The following is a 15,572-nucleotide window of genomic DNA, read 5'->3' on the forward strand; positions in this document are numbered from 1 at the left end:
AAGATTGTTATGATATTATTGGGACTATTTCTCCACCCGCTCCTTCAGCTCTGAAGTTCAAAATCGCATGCAGTCCGGTTATAACAAATGTAAAAGATATGAAACATCACTCTACAGCGATATCAATTAAGTGCAATCCTAAAATATGATTTAAAACATAATAACCCTTTCATTGTTAAGTATGAGAAATCAAAATGAATTAAATCACATGTTTAAAACGCCACAGAGATATCAGAGCCAGCAGTCTGATGGGCTTGCCGAGGAGAGGCTGCGCTGGGCGGGGTGTGAGCGTTTAAGTGTCTGTGATTTTCTGGAGCTCATATGGAGCTCATCTACGTCCGAAAGTGTCCGAGCACATTTTTAAATAGACGCTATCTTTATTAACCGACCGCATATTTAAACTTTAAGCACATACATTCACGCATGAACAACTCTTACAGTTACATTTTGTGACCAAATAACAGTAATATTATGAGCATTTTGTTGTCAGGAAACATAGCTGTCATAAGTCCACATATTCACCTGATTTGTCTTAATTAGTTCAGTCAACACTAGCCATTCTGAATTTTGACTGGATTTGAAAATAACCATTTATTTAATATTTTAAAAACAGATTTATCTAGACTTATAATAATGTCTTCTCAACTAAGCCCAAACAAAAAAATTGGTTTAACTTATATATTTTTGCCCGTCCAACATTTCATTAGTTGGATTTTTTACAGTGTGCTCTAACAGCAACATTACACACACTAACTAAAGTTTAAAAAATCGGATCAGGAAAAAACGGGACCTTTAAACAAGCAAAGACCGGAAGTTAAGATCTGCTCAGTAATCGCGTCACCGCATGTACGTCCGATGAGACAGTCTATACCTTCGGCTTTAATCATGTTTACAGTATGGTTTCTTTTAAGTGGTGTGCTGGTATTTGTGTTTAAAGCAAGAGAACGAGAGCGAACAGTGCAGTACTGTGTGCCGGGACAGATGGTTATGCAATAAGTGTGAATTTCACTGTATCGTGTGCGTGTGTGTGTGTTTAATGTGCTGAAATAATAATCAGGCATTATAACAGTTGATTTGGTTTGTATCATGTGACAGTCAGTATGTGTTGATCAGACTGAAACTGGCAGTGAAACTTTAATATTTAACTCTTTTTAACATTATATTTGAAAATTGTGTAAACACATTAAATTAAGTATATTAAATAGGCTGACTTGAGACGTATTACTGTCATCGGGATAACCGGAGTTTCACAGTAAGCAAATGAAGATAATTTGAAGTAAATGAAGCAGTGTGTGTTACACATGACAATGGTGTGTGCGTTTCCACAGTCAAAATCTTCATGTATACACTACATGTTTCTGTCAGATCTGATCATTTTCAGTGCTATAGGATTGCAGAAAATTAACAGAATATCAGTTTCATTTAATAAAGATAATTTACATTAGTGAACTTGACCATAATAATGAAAGCAGTATTAATGTAATGTGCCAAAAAAAGTTAAGCTAATGTCAGCAATCTCCCAGTAAGCAAGCCAACACAGCGACAGTGTTCAAGGGGTGAAAAAATAACTTCCTTAGGAAGAAATAAAATACCCCTGTAAGAAAACCAGGCTTAGCCAGGAGGGCCAGTTCTTATTAAACACGTAACAGCTGCAATCCTATAGCTATTCTGGATAAATGCAAGTTTAAGAATGTGAAAAAATTTAAACTGAGCCTGTCTGTCTCAGATGAGACAGGGAAACAGAAACATAATAGGATTTTGGTAATATTGGCCTAATACTTTACCTCATGTAAACACAATACTTCGATAAAAATAATGTTGTTAAGCTGTATCACAGCAAGCATAATCGTATTAAAACAGGTGGTGTACGCCATTTAAATGCCGTATGCAGCCATGTAAACACTTAAATTGCATTTATACCACATTAACTTTTAGTCACACACCTTAAGAGCGAATTTGCAATTACAGACACTGTCATGTCTTCATCATGGGACAGAATAACGAAATGCGTCCATAAGAACGTGTTTGTCGTTTAACTTAAGGATATTTATACAGTGGAGGGTATATGCAAGTTCATCATTTGTGTTTTGTATTGGGCTATGTGTGAATAATGAGCACAATCATTAGTAAATTATCAGAAAATAAAAACTGCATGTAAACAGGAGTAAAGAGGTTACAGCTATAGTCAGGTAAACATCTTACTGCCATAAAGTCCTTACTCTGATTATTGGAAATAATCGCATTATTGGTGTACATGTAAACAAAGTCTTTGCTTAACAAATTTTGGCCAGTTTAGTGTGTTGTCTCCATCAGTGGAAACAACAGAAGAAATCAAGCCTTCAATGTGGTCAAAAGAAGCACAGATGATCCTCAGTTCATCAGTGGATGGACAAACAACAGGATTTTAGAGACAATGTCTGTGTCCGAAAAAGCTCCCTATACCCTAAGTAGTGCACTATTTATGGGAACATCCATTTTAAGTGTTGTTGGAAATCATAGTGGACATCATTGAGTGCACACATTCAACACCACAATGCACCGCTTTAATGAGAGTACAACTGATGTAGCTCACAACTAGCTGCTGGTCATCCACTGAAGGTCACGCTGAATGAATTCTCGCATCTCTGAGGAAGATGGCGCCTGCATTGCAGAACTTCCGGCGAGCTCAAGTGTCCAAATTCACTTTCTCCTTTTCATTCACTCCTTCGAGTTATTAGTGGAGTAACGTATGGAATAGTCAATGAGGGTAGAGGGGGTTATTTTAGACACAGCCATTGTGTCATGCAAAATATTGAATAACATATTTCTTCTTCTGTCTTGTCCAGTGTGGAGGGCGACGTTCAAAGCACCGAGCCCGGCTCTGCTTTGGATAGGAGCACAGAATGTGGCCGTGGATGGATGAAACACAGTTCTTCACTGAGTCCAGACCAGTTTGACAGCTCAGTGTTTGCTCACAGTAACCAGACAGGTTCACAACGGCCTCAGCGACCCAAACTACAACACTCTCAATCTATTCTTCGCAAACAAGCAGAGAAGGAAGCCATCAAACGCTCACGGTCTCTATCTGAAAGCTATGAGCTCTCCACTGATCTCCAGGATAAAAAGGTATAATGTCATGGATCAGAAATTTAACACATACTCCTGATTGTAATTCATCATCTCAATAATAGACATCAATGGAAATGCTTATATTATACTTAAAGATGCACGGATGTTTTGGTCTGTAATTGGTATTGGCAGATAATACTGATTATTATTTAGATTGTTCAAAGACAGCTGATGATTAGGGCAGATTATATCTCAAAAGAGGCTCATGAACTCATTCATATTTTTTGAATTGGGTCACAGTCAGTGGCGGACCCAGAGGGGACCCCCCTGACATCTGACAGGACACCCCATGTGCCAAATTTAATGCGCTATTTATACTCTCTTAAATAATTCAGCCCCCGTTAATTGGCCTGTTTATTTTGACATGTGACAGCACACCACATGCACTGTAAAAAAATGTGCAGCATTTTTGTCAAATCAATATATACTTTTATGGAAGTTAAACATTTTAAGTTATGTCAACTTTTTTAAGCCAAAACTTAAAATAGTAGGTTCAATTGACTTGCAAAACCACATTGAAATTTGAAATTGTGACGCTCCTTACCATGTTTGAAAGATGGAGCTCTCAAAGCATAAATGAAATTCATCAAGTATGAAAACACAGGCGCGTCACCACTCAAGACTCGTGTTTGAATCGTCAGTAGGAAGTTCATTGAATTTAGGTTACATCCAGCATTGTAACTCCCCCGTGTTTAGAAAGTAGTCCTCCGAATGTGCAGCACACAATCGAACATTCGTCCTGTACTGTTCTGGAAATGAATTGTAAATAAAACCGAATCACAAAGCGTCTACTCGACATGGCGGAAACAACTATACTGGGTATGCATTGGTGCCACTTTTCCACATGACCACGCCGGCGCTCGCCCTGTTGAGTGGCAAACGTTCAACAAAATGGCTGGTTTTCATAACGGCTGCCGCGAAAATGCCAGAAAAACTGACTATTATCAGCTTAAATTGAATTTAGTTGGACTTGATAGCAGAGGTGGACAATACTTAGTTTCATTAGTTACATTTTCCAAGCATCTGTGCTTTATTAGGATGTTTGTATTGGGAAAAATTTTACTTCTACATTCTAAAGCATAGAATCATACTGTGTATTCTTTAAAGGTGCAGTGTGTAATTTTTAAAAAGGATCTCTTGACAGAAATGCAAAATAATTTACAAAACTATATTATCAGGAGTGTATAAAGACCTTTTTATAATGAACCGTTATGTTTTTATAACCTTAAAATGAGATGTTTTTTATCTACATACTCCGAGGGTCCCCTTATGTGGAAGTCGCCATTTTGTGCCGCCATGTTTCTACAGAAACCCTTAACGGACAAACTTTTTTTTACTAAGTTGTCTCCGTCAATTACATTTTTTTGGTGGTGGCTACTGTAGCTTCTCTATGTGTTTCAAAAGCGAGGGAAGAGCAGTGGACTGAGCCACTGGTTGCAATTCGCAACCTCACCACTAGATGCTGCTAAAATTTACACACTGCACCTTTAATATTGCATATAAAAATGTATTTAATTACACTAAAATTGTAAAGTACGTTTATGTACTTAAATATTAAATGTAAAACAAACACGTGTATTTATGAAATGTAATAAAATAAAACTTATGATAATATGCTTTGGAATGTATGTTTTTCAAAGAAAAACACGGTTAAAATGCAAATACTGGAAAAAATACTTTTAAGTAGAAAGTAAACATCTGCTTGATAGTGACCCTAGCAACTTGTCAACCCACCTGTGGTCTGTGGACGACTGGACGTTGACATGAATGATCTATTTATTTCTCCTTTTGGTGTTTTTTCGCAGTCTGTAAAATGATAGCTCTGAATTGTTGTTAATCTGTTAGTACAGTCTATCGCACAATAGCTGTTTTCCATTTAGACGCGTTTTTACCTTGTTTTCGCTGATTTCACACTGTACACAAATGCTGACGCTCTGTGTTTTGCCACTCAGTGGGCATAACCACAGTCACTTTCACCGAAGGGCGTGTTTGCACGAGCCATTTTAGGTAGGCGTGGATGAGGCTTCACTTTTAAAAAGAAGATATCTTTGGATTTGAAACTTTCATTTTTGCAACTTCACAGATCTTTTCTGTGCACAGACATTTGTTAAAGGACAAGTTCGATATTTTACACTTAAAGCCCTGTTTTCAGATTGTTTATGATGAAATGGAACGGTTTTGACTGAAATTTGTACACTCCAGCCCAGTTGGTGGCGATAATCCACCTTTGCCAATTGCAAGAATACAAACAACGTTCCCAGCGCAGAGTAATACCGTACCTCACGTCTTTTGCAGTGATTTTTGTGTGAGCATATCAGTGAACACCCCTGACCACTCGGTGAGTTTCACGTCTTTGTAAACGAAAGTTTAATGCATTTTAGAAAAGGATTGTTCCAGTGCACCTATAAACCCATTATAGAGATGAGAGGTGATACAATAAACACACGAAAATTCTCGGGCCAGCATCATATAAACAAATTTCAGTCAAAACCGTTCTGTTTCATCATAAACAATCTGAAAACAGGGCTTTAAGTGTAAAATACCAAACTTGTCCTTTAAAACAAAGGAAAACATGAAGTCATGTGACTCCTTTAAATCCTAAAAACTCTTCATATTTAATGTGGGTTAATGTAAAGTAATCAGCAATCAAACTGAAGCATTTATACGTTTTTGGTATTACACATTGTTTTCTTTCATGGACTGCCTTGGCCACCCCATTTATAAAATTCTAGGTCCATCATTGGTCTCAGTGACAACAGATTTGCAGTTTGTACACTCTGCACTTCTACGATTTCACAACATAATTTGAAACAAATATAAAACAAATCTATCAGTATTGGCAGAAGTGATTCTATGTAATACAATATCGGTATCACCAACGAAATGTTGTATGTAAAACTTTTTCTCCCTAATGAGCCAGCATCACGGCAATTTAAAACTATTTTATGAGATACCTAATTCATATAAGTTTATATAATCTCGCTATGATCCGCTTTTGTCCCACTGATATTTAGGGGTGGGGCTTCATGACTGTTAATTAGTCACCACATTAAATACTTGTGAATGCTACTGGTTTATAATTGTATATATGTTGTTTCTCTAAGGTGGAAATGCTTGAGCGCAAATATGGAGGCCGTTTCATAACCCGCCACGCTGCTCGCACCATTCAGACAGCATTTCGCCAATACCAAATGAACAAGAACTTTGAACGCCTCAGGAGCTGTATGTCAGAGAATCGCATGACCCGCAGGATTCTTCTGTCCAACATGAGGATGCAGTTTTCATTTGATGGATCTGAAAAGGCTCACAGCTCATTTTTTGAAGGAAGGCAAATGTCACTCATGGACGATAAGAGCCAAGTTGCAACCGTGTTGCCAACCGGAGAGAAGGTTCCTGTCATTTTGGAAGTCCCGGAAACTCAAAGCGATTTAACGGATCCCATCACAGAGCTAGAGGATGCGTTCTCAAGGCAGGTGAAGTCACTGGCCGAGTCCATCGACGATGCGCTGAACTGCCGTAGTCTGTGTGAGGAGGAGATCCGGCCTGAGCGAGCGGTTTGTCAGGAGAGAATGCTGCGAGAAGACGAGCTCTCTCATCCCCATGAACACCACAAGCTGAAGGAGATATGTGATGTGACGCTCTTCATCGATGAAGAGGAGCTTGCTCCACCTGCCTCTGCAGAGCATCCATCCAGCATGGTGTCTGAGCAACACAACCAGTTTGTCATCTCTTCACAAGACTACCGGTCCACCAAAGACCACAAACCGGATACGGATGATAGCTGCCGGAGCGCTCCGACCTTCGAGCTCTGTACGAACCACTTACCGCTGCTAACCATTGAGCCAACGTGCAATAGCTCAGCGGATACGAGCGATCATCCTAAATACAACTCTGTCAACCAGCAGAGTGTTCAGGAACAGACAGCAGAAGGACCGCGCTCCAGTGCCGAACCCATCTCACGTGAACGTCCTCGAGACGACCAGCCACTCGGACAGAAACAGCCAGAGAGCCACCTGGCCAACAACGGCAGCCGGCAGAACAAGTCAGAATCCGACTTTTCTGATGGAGATAATGACAGTATAAACTCTAATGACACGATAAACACATCCCGAGAACAGAGTCTGAACAAACAAACGTACCACAAAGACACTCGAAACAGCTGGGACTCTCCAGCATTCAGCAGTGACATCACTCGCAAGAGACAGTACCGCATCGGGCTCACCCTCTTTAATAAGTATGTACTTCACATTACATCACCATTGAAGTATATTGTTAAATACTTCAGTGTTGACTCGACTGAATTCAGTGCAACTATTTTTAAGACACTTTCAGTACAATATGCATAAAATATAAATTCTGTCATTATTTACTTACACTGGTTTTGTTTAATATTGTTTTCTTTAGCAGAAATGTCCCACTTGATTTTGTTCACACAGTGGCAGTTAATCATAAAATATTTTCATTCAAAACAACAAAATATCTAAAATATCTTTTTATTAAACCATCAAAATGATGTCAAATAGTGTCAATTTGTCTGGTAAAGAGTGATATTGAGGAGGGAAAATTATGAAAACGTTAAAGGACAAGTTCGGTGTTTTGCACTTGGAGTCCTGTTTTCGGATTGTTTATGATGAGGTGGAGGGGTTTTGACTGGGGTTTCGACGTGTGCGGGTGCCCCGAGAATTTTCGGGTGTTTCTTGAATCGCCTCCCACCTCTGCAGTGGATTTGTAGGTGCACAGCAATAATCATTTTTAAAATGCATTAAACTTTCGTTTACAAAGACGTGAAACTCACCGAGTGGTCGGGGGTGTTCGCTGATGTGCTCACAAAAAAATCACTGCAAGGGACGCATTCCAACAGGTTTTATCGTAGTTTTTGTCCAACTCCATTGACTTGTATTAGATGTGCTGTGAGGTACGGTATTACTCGGCGCCGGGAACGTTGTTTGTATTCTTGCAGTTGGCAAAGGCGGATTATCGCCACCAACTGGGCTGGAGTGTCCAAATTTCAGTCAAAACCGTTCTATTTCATCATAAACAATCTGAAAACAGGGCTTTAAGTGTGAAATACCGAACTTGTCCTCTAACATCACAAATCTGTACATTTAACATTTATAAGCATTATGCACAAAAATGGCAGAAAACAACAAATATTAAAACAATAGAAACACTGTGAGATCCTCATGAACACAATTTGTGACCTGTTCTGGTGAAATAATTCAGAATGCGCACAGTGTAATCTTGAGCTAGAGCCAAAAGAAAGTACAAATGTTGATTTTGGTCAAAATTGAGGTTTTCAAAAAAATAAGTAAATTATGCCCAAATCTAGTGATCTCAATGCTCTAGATAGTCATTAAGCATCTAAAATGATCTTTATTTGTACGTTTTCTGAGAGGTGTACCGTCCTAAATGCTTAATCTAATACAAAGATGTGTGTTCCACATGCATGTCTGCACTCTAAAAAATAGCTGGGTTTGTTTTTACCCATAATTGGTAAATATTAGACCAAACACAACCCTGGGTTAAAATTGACCCAATGCTGGGTTGTTTTAACCTAACAGCTGGGTTATTATAATCCATGGTTGCATAACAACAACACAACATTGGGTTATTTTTAACCCAGCATGTGTTCTGTTTAATATTTACCCATTATGGGTCAAAAATAACCCAGACATTTTTAGAGTGTGACATTTTGGTTTCAGTTTTAAAGGGGCCATGGCATGAAAATCTGACTTTTTCCATGTTTAAGTGATATAATTGGGCCTCAGGTGCTTCTATCAACCTAGAAAATGTGGAAGATCAACCCAGTAACTTAGTTTTGGTAAACCATTCTCTACAAGCACATGAAAAAATAGGTTGTTGAAATTTGGCTCTCCTTATGATCTCATAAGGAGCTCTTATTATAATAATACCACCCCTTATATTTGCACTATCCAACCACAGCACTGCCATTTAGTGCAGAGAGAAGCACAATTGAGTTTTAATGTCAACAAACCACCATCATTGCAATCAGTGTTTGAATTTCATCAGCTCATTTGCATTTTAAAGACACACCCAAAACGGCACATTTTTGCGCACACCTACAAAGTGGCAATTTTAACATGTTATAATAAATTATTTATGTGGTATTTTAAGCTAAAACTTCACTTATGTGCTCTGGGGACACCAAAGATTTATGTGACGTCTTAAAAAAGTCTTGTGCCATGGGCCCTTTAAAACATGCAGGAATTAGAAAATAATAATAGTGCAGGACTTGCTTGATGATAAAAGAGTTATTAAGAGAGACTGACAGATCTGAAGCATGTACACAGACGCCCATATATAGACATCTACACAGAATTACAGTTTTAAAAATATCTGCTTTGACGAGGATTTACGCAGATATAATCTGTTATGTCTTAAGTGAATGTTTAATTAATTAAAAATATCTGATGTATAACATTATATTAGATCCATGTATTACAGTAGATCTTAAAGATGTCTGTCTCAATGTCAATCAAACAATAAAAGAAAGAAAAAAGTTTAACATTTATTAAAGGGATAGTTTGGCCAAAAATGATATTCACCCCCAAGCCGTCAGAGATGTATATGTCCATCAGTTATTTTAGAAAATGTTTTAGATCTTACAGTTAATCAAATGTAAAGTTACAGGGTCCACTCCTTCACGTCCAAAAAATGTGCATCCATCCTTCCCCATAGAAATCCAAACGACTCCAGGATAGTGCTGCACAATTAATCGCATCGCAATCGCGATGTCAGCCTGTGCGATTATATGACAGCAAAATGTTGCAATTATATTAAATAAATAAATGTGTGGACTTGTTAACACAAACTTTCTGATTACAGTTTGATGATTTTCCTTGCTGTTTAAAAAAAGAAAGAAAACTAACAAAAAAGGCAGTGCACCATGTGGCATGCACGTGTGTGGTGTGCGTCGTCACTTATACCAGAGTGAAGATGGATGCAGAGGAGTTTGACAGTGATCTGGTAGCTAAAAAAACTCTATGTCTGTTGTATGGCGGTATTTTGGATTTAGGATTACTGACACTGAGCAGTTGCTACATCATGTGGCAATACGAAAACATTTCTAGGTTTACAAATACAAATTTTAGCTAAACTGTGTGTGGATTTTCCTTAAAACCCATCAAGTTGACTCATGATACCATTTAGTACAGTATAATCGCAATCGCACATCGCAATATTAGCATCAATAACCGCAATGGGAAAATTACCCAAATCGTGCAGCCCTAGTTCAGGATGATAAACAAAGGCCTTCTGAGAATAATCCGCGTGGTGTTGTTGTAAGAAAATCCATATTTAAAACTTTATAAATGAAAATAACTAGCTTCCGGTAACGCCGCCATCTTAGACTCCTCTGTATTCAGGAGAGAGTATCAGCGTAGTGTACGCACTTTTCATATGTTGACGTATGACAATTTCGGAGGGCGTCTAAGATGGCGGCATTACCTGAAGCTAGTTTAATATTTGGCCGAACTATCCCTTTATTGTTTTTGACTTTGTGTGTGCCAAATTAGTGTTACCAGTGATTTTAAGGTATGGATTTTGTTTTTGAACCTTAAAAAATCTTTAACTTGATTTTCTCAAAACTGACTTTGCTGACTCTATCAACTTTAAACAAGTGTAGCTCTGTCAAGTTTTGTCAAATTTCAACAAATCATACATCATTTTGAAGGTTTTTACCCAATATATAAATATAAATAATTTTTTGAAAATGTGCTCATTCCGACTCATTTTACCAGCATGGGTTACAAATAAAGTATTCAGACTCTTTATTTTAGAAGTGTAAATTTTAAATTGCCAAATATAAATTAAAAGGTAAAGAAATAATCTCTTGGCCAGCCAACACAATGAAAGCAATTTTACATCTTCGATTCACTCTGTTGGAAATCAATCTAAGAGACGAGTCTTGAAATGATAGATGAGTGCCTAAACAAGTATTGTTCAGTTCTTGTACACCATACGTCAGAAAGATATGATAGCTCTTCCTAAAAAAATCATATTTTGCTCTTCATTGACTGGTAAGATTAATTGTGTTCAGTATGGTGTTCAGTAAGTTAACTTTAACTGATTAATGATCTTTTTTAGAAAGCCAGAGAAGGGCATCCAGTACCTTACAGAGCGAGGTTTCGTTCCGGACACGCCCGTGGGTGTGGCTCATTTCCTCTTACAGAGAAAGGGCTTGAGTCGACAGATGGTTGGTGAATTTCTTGGGAATCGACAGAAACAATTCAACAGAGATGTCTTGGAGTGAGTCCTTGTGTTGTTTTGTTTATGTTAATGATACATTTATCAGTAACTACAATCATCAACATTTCCCTTTAAAATAGCGATAGCCATTCCTATTGGAGCGTCAGTGTCATCTTTCTGAATTTACAGTCCTCTTCTGCTGTAGTGTTTGTGTACATTAAGGCTACTAAAATTTGTTTGTTGCTAGAGGATAAAATCGCCACAGTCAGTTTTTTTAACAATGATCATAATTTTCTGTATGTAAATCTACTCTCACTGACCATTTGCTTTTAAAGCTAATTTACTTGGAAAACTGTTTAAGAATCTGTGAATGTTTTTAACAGTGACGTTTTTAAAGTCTTGTCCTGTGTGTTGTGTTATAGCTGTGTCGTGGATGAATTGGATTTCTCAGGGATGGAGTTGGATGAAGCTCTGCGCAAATTCCAGGCTCAGATTCGGGTGCAGGGTGAGGCGCAAAAGGTGGAGCGTCTAATCGAGGCGTTTAGGTGCCGTACCATTCAAAAACTGACACATCTACTACCTCAGCATTCAGCATTGCATATGGTCTCTGTTCGTATTTCAATGCTGGTTGTATTTAACTCTTTTCTCGCCATTGACGAGTTTACTTGTCAATTAAGACAAATCGCTTCCCTGCCAATGACGAGTTTTTCCGTCAATCTGTATTTCCGCTATTATTCACCATGTGCCACTCTTACTCCACTTAAAAAACCGGAAGCAACCCCTTAGGGAAAACTGTTCAAACTCTGTGTATGTTTTGATCATCACTCTGAATCTGATCTCTATCAAAAGTACTTCACAAAAATGCAATTATTTCAGCTATTTGCTCAAAATTTTGTATTTTTGAAGAAACCTACCCATATTTGAGAAGATAGGATGACATTTTTTTTTTCAAGCAGAGGGTCCGTTTTTTAATTTGATATATTGTATGTTTATATATTTAAAGATGAACATTTTCTGGAAGGCATTGAACTTTTGGGAAAATCATACAAAATGCTGGCGCTGACTGGCAAAGTTTTTTTTTTTAAACGGCTGGCGGGGAAGGAGTTAAAGCCAGTGCTTCTGTAGAAACACACATGAGTTCATTTTCTGAGGAATACTCACACTCATGAAATGTTTTTTGATCTACACCAGGGTGGTTGATATTTAAATAATAAAACTGAATGATGCAAATAAAATAAACACAAACTGGCTGAAATGATATTTATGAAGTTATTCATGCAATATCTCTTTAAGACAGAACATTTCAATTGTTATGTATATTTGAGACATGAAAAGCTACTATAGCACCAATGATGATGATCTCAAAATGGCAGATGCGTCAGGTGTAATGATGTGCTGTGTGTTTGCCGTCTCTTATCTAGCCAGCGTTACTGCATCTGTAATTCTGATGTGGTCCGTCAGTTCAGGAACCCCGATACCATTTTCATTCTGGCCTTCGCCATCATCCTCCTCAACACAGACATGTACAGCCCTAATGTCAAGCCGGAGCGTAAGATGAAGCTGGAGGACTTTATCAAGAATCTAAGAGGTAGATTTCATGTTCTTATATGAGCTACATTCAGTAATGTGGGGATAATGTCTGTAGGGATACAATGCAGAAGAGTTGAAAACATAACTGTTATCAAAAAAGCAAAAGCAACATTCACATATATCATGTTAAAGGAGTTGATGATGGAGAGGACATCCCTCGCGAGATGCTGCTGGGGATTTATGAACGGATCCAAAAGAAAGAGCTGAAGACCAATGAAGATCACGTCTCTCAGGTTCAGAAGGTGGAGAAACTCATCGTGGGCAAGAAGCCGGTAAGTTTCACTCAGCCACACATTTTCCTTATTGTAAGGTCTTCTACATATATAAATATATAAATGTAGAAGATATAAATATCATAATATCATCACATATATTATCTAATTATTCTGAGTTTAAAGTTGCTTTAAAAAATGATGAAAAAAATAACATTATGAAATTCCTGTCTCAACTTACAGATTGGATCACTGCACCATGGCCTTGGATGTGTAAGTTTGTCTTCATAATATAAGATTTCAGCGCAGTAGGTTTGTGTATATACAGTGACATAACTTAAGATTTTTAGCTTTTTGCTAAAAAAAAAAGTATTTAAAAAATACCCATATTTAAGAGTTTATAAGCAGAGAAAAAATATAGATAGGATGAAACGTTTTTCTCCCGTTTTGTTTTTTGTTTGTATATTTATTGTTTGTTTGAAAGCAGGGGGTCTGTTCTTATATTTATATTTATATATTTTTAGAAGTACATTTTCCTGGAAGGCATTTTGTGAATGCTGGCAGGGCAACTTTTCGAAAAATGGCGGGCAGGGAATGAGTTAACAGCTTGAGCTAATGCAAACACCTCTTCTGCTATTACCGTACTTTCCGGACTATACGCCACACCGGAGTATAAGCCGCATCATTCAAAAATGCGTCATTAAGACGAAATAACATCTATAAGTCACAGTGGACTATACGTCGCATTCATTTAGAAAATTATTTCACCGCACCGGAATAGAAGCCACATCATTCAAAAATGCGTTAAGACGAAATAACATCTATAAGTCACAGTGGACTATACGTTGCGTTCATTTAGAAAATTATTTCACCGCACCGGAATAGAAGCCACATCATTCAAAAATGCGTTAAGACGAAATAACATCTATAAGTCACAGTGGACTATACGTTGCGTTTATTTAGAAAATTATTTCACAAAATTCAAGCCGGAGAACAGACATTTAATCTGGAAAGGCAAGTTATTCAACTAAACAATAGCACCCAGAACAGCAGGCTGTACGTTAAAGTAATATTATCAGTTATTTAAACGATAAACCATAGCATACAGAACTTACCTGGAAGGTTGAATAGTCTAAATTAACCAAACAAGCCAACTAGTGTGAAGTTCGCATACTCGTCATCAGTGTTGGGGGTAACGCATTACAGGTAACGTGCATTACGTAATATTACTTTTCTGAAGTAACGGGTAAAGTAACGCATTACTTTTTAAATGTACACATTAATATTTGAGTTAATTTTTCAAACAAGTAATGCAAGTTACTTTTTTTAGTTTAATTCATTCGATTTAAAAAAATTAGGTACTGAATTAAACTAAACGTAGTCACATTATGCACTCTATGCATACACGCCTGTGTGGGAACAGTTTGAGTCAGAAACTGAGATGGCAGGCCAGAGCTCGACATTTTTGTGAAGAAATATGCAATTTTTGAATGCAGAACTTTTCAGTCATAAAAAACACCTGCAAGGCCTGAAAGAGATCAAGCCTCAGCCAAGAAAAAGTAACGCAAAAGTAACTAAATAGTAACGTAAGCATTACGTTCCATGAAAAGTAACTAAGTAACGCAATTAGTTACTTTTTTGGGGAGTAACTAAATATTGTAATGGATTACTTTTAAATGTGCAGTGTGTAATTTTTAAAAGGGTCTCTTGACAGAATGCAAAATAATTTACAAAACTATATTATCAGGGGTGTATAAAGACCTTTTTATAATGAACCGTTATGTTTTTATAACCTTAGAATGAGATGTTTTTTATCTACATACACCGAGGGTCCCCTTATGTGGAAGTCGCCATTTTGTGCCACCATGTTTCTACAGAAACCCTTAACGGACAAACTTTTTTTACTAAGTTGTCTCCGTCAATGACATTTTTTTGGTGGTGGCTACCGTAGCTTCTCTATGTGTTTCAAAAGTGAGGGAAGAGCAGTGGACTGAGCCACTGGTTGCAGTTCGCAACCTCACCACTAGATGCCGCTAAAATTTACACACTGCACCTTTAAAAGTAACTTTCCCCAACACTGCTCGTCATTCCACGTTACTGAATCCATTGAATTACATAAATACAGAAGCAGCATATGGCGGACTCTCGCAGCTGTAGATGGTAATGTTGTCTCTTGCCTCATAAATGTCAAAATTAATTCATACTGACTTACAAGGCGCATCTGACTGTAAGACGCAGCACCAACCAAGTTATGAAAAAAAACGCGGTTTATAGACCGAAAAATACTGTACAAAACTACTCTCAGGAATCTTTATATACAGACATACACAATAACTGAACTGTGTTGTTCCTCTGAAAAGTTTCTCTTTGGAGAGTATTAGAAGTGTGTGTCAGAGATGGCACCATTTATTCTTCATACTGAGAATCACTCCAGAATCATTTGTTTGCAGATAT

The 15,572-nt window shown here is 37.5% G+C and overlaps 1 protein-coding gene across 5 annotated transcripts in view; it reads left to right on the plus strand.

Annotated features, from left to right (window-relative positions):
- The window catches only part of iqsec1a (IQ motif and Sec7 domain ArfGEF 1a), a 76,219-nt gene that overhangs the window by 51,153 nt on the left and 9,494 nt on the right, over nt 1–15,572 (plus strand). For all 5 annotated transcript variants that reach the window (XM_055189046.2, XM_055189045.2, XM_055189043.2 and 2 more), the window contains 7 exons: nt 2,826–3,105; nt 6,213–7,342; nt 11,215–11,376; nt 11,739–11,861; nt 12,738–12,904; nt 13,039–13,178; nt 13,362–13,391. In XM_055189046.2, the coding sequence (XP_055045021.2) occupies nt 2,826–3,105; nt 6,213–7,342; nt 11,215–11,376; nt 11,739–11,861; nt 12,738–12,904; nt 13,039–13,178; nt 13,362–13,391 (2,032 nt within the window). The remainder of the gene's footprint in view (nt 1–2,825; nt 3,106–6,212; nt 7,343–11,214; nt 11,377–11,738; nt 11,862–12,737; nt 12,905–13,038; nt 13,179–13,361; nt 13,392–15,572) is intronic.

The sequence above is a fragment of the Misgurnus anguillicaudatus genome, chromosome 13, assembly GCF_027580225.2.
Source record: "Misgurnus anguillicaudatus chromosome 13, ASM2758022v2, whole genome shotgun sequence".
In the NCBI taxonomy this organism is placed as follows: Eukaryota; Metazoa; Chordata; class Actinopteri; order Cypriniformes; family Cobitidae; genus Misgurnus; species Misgurnus anguillicaudatus.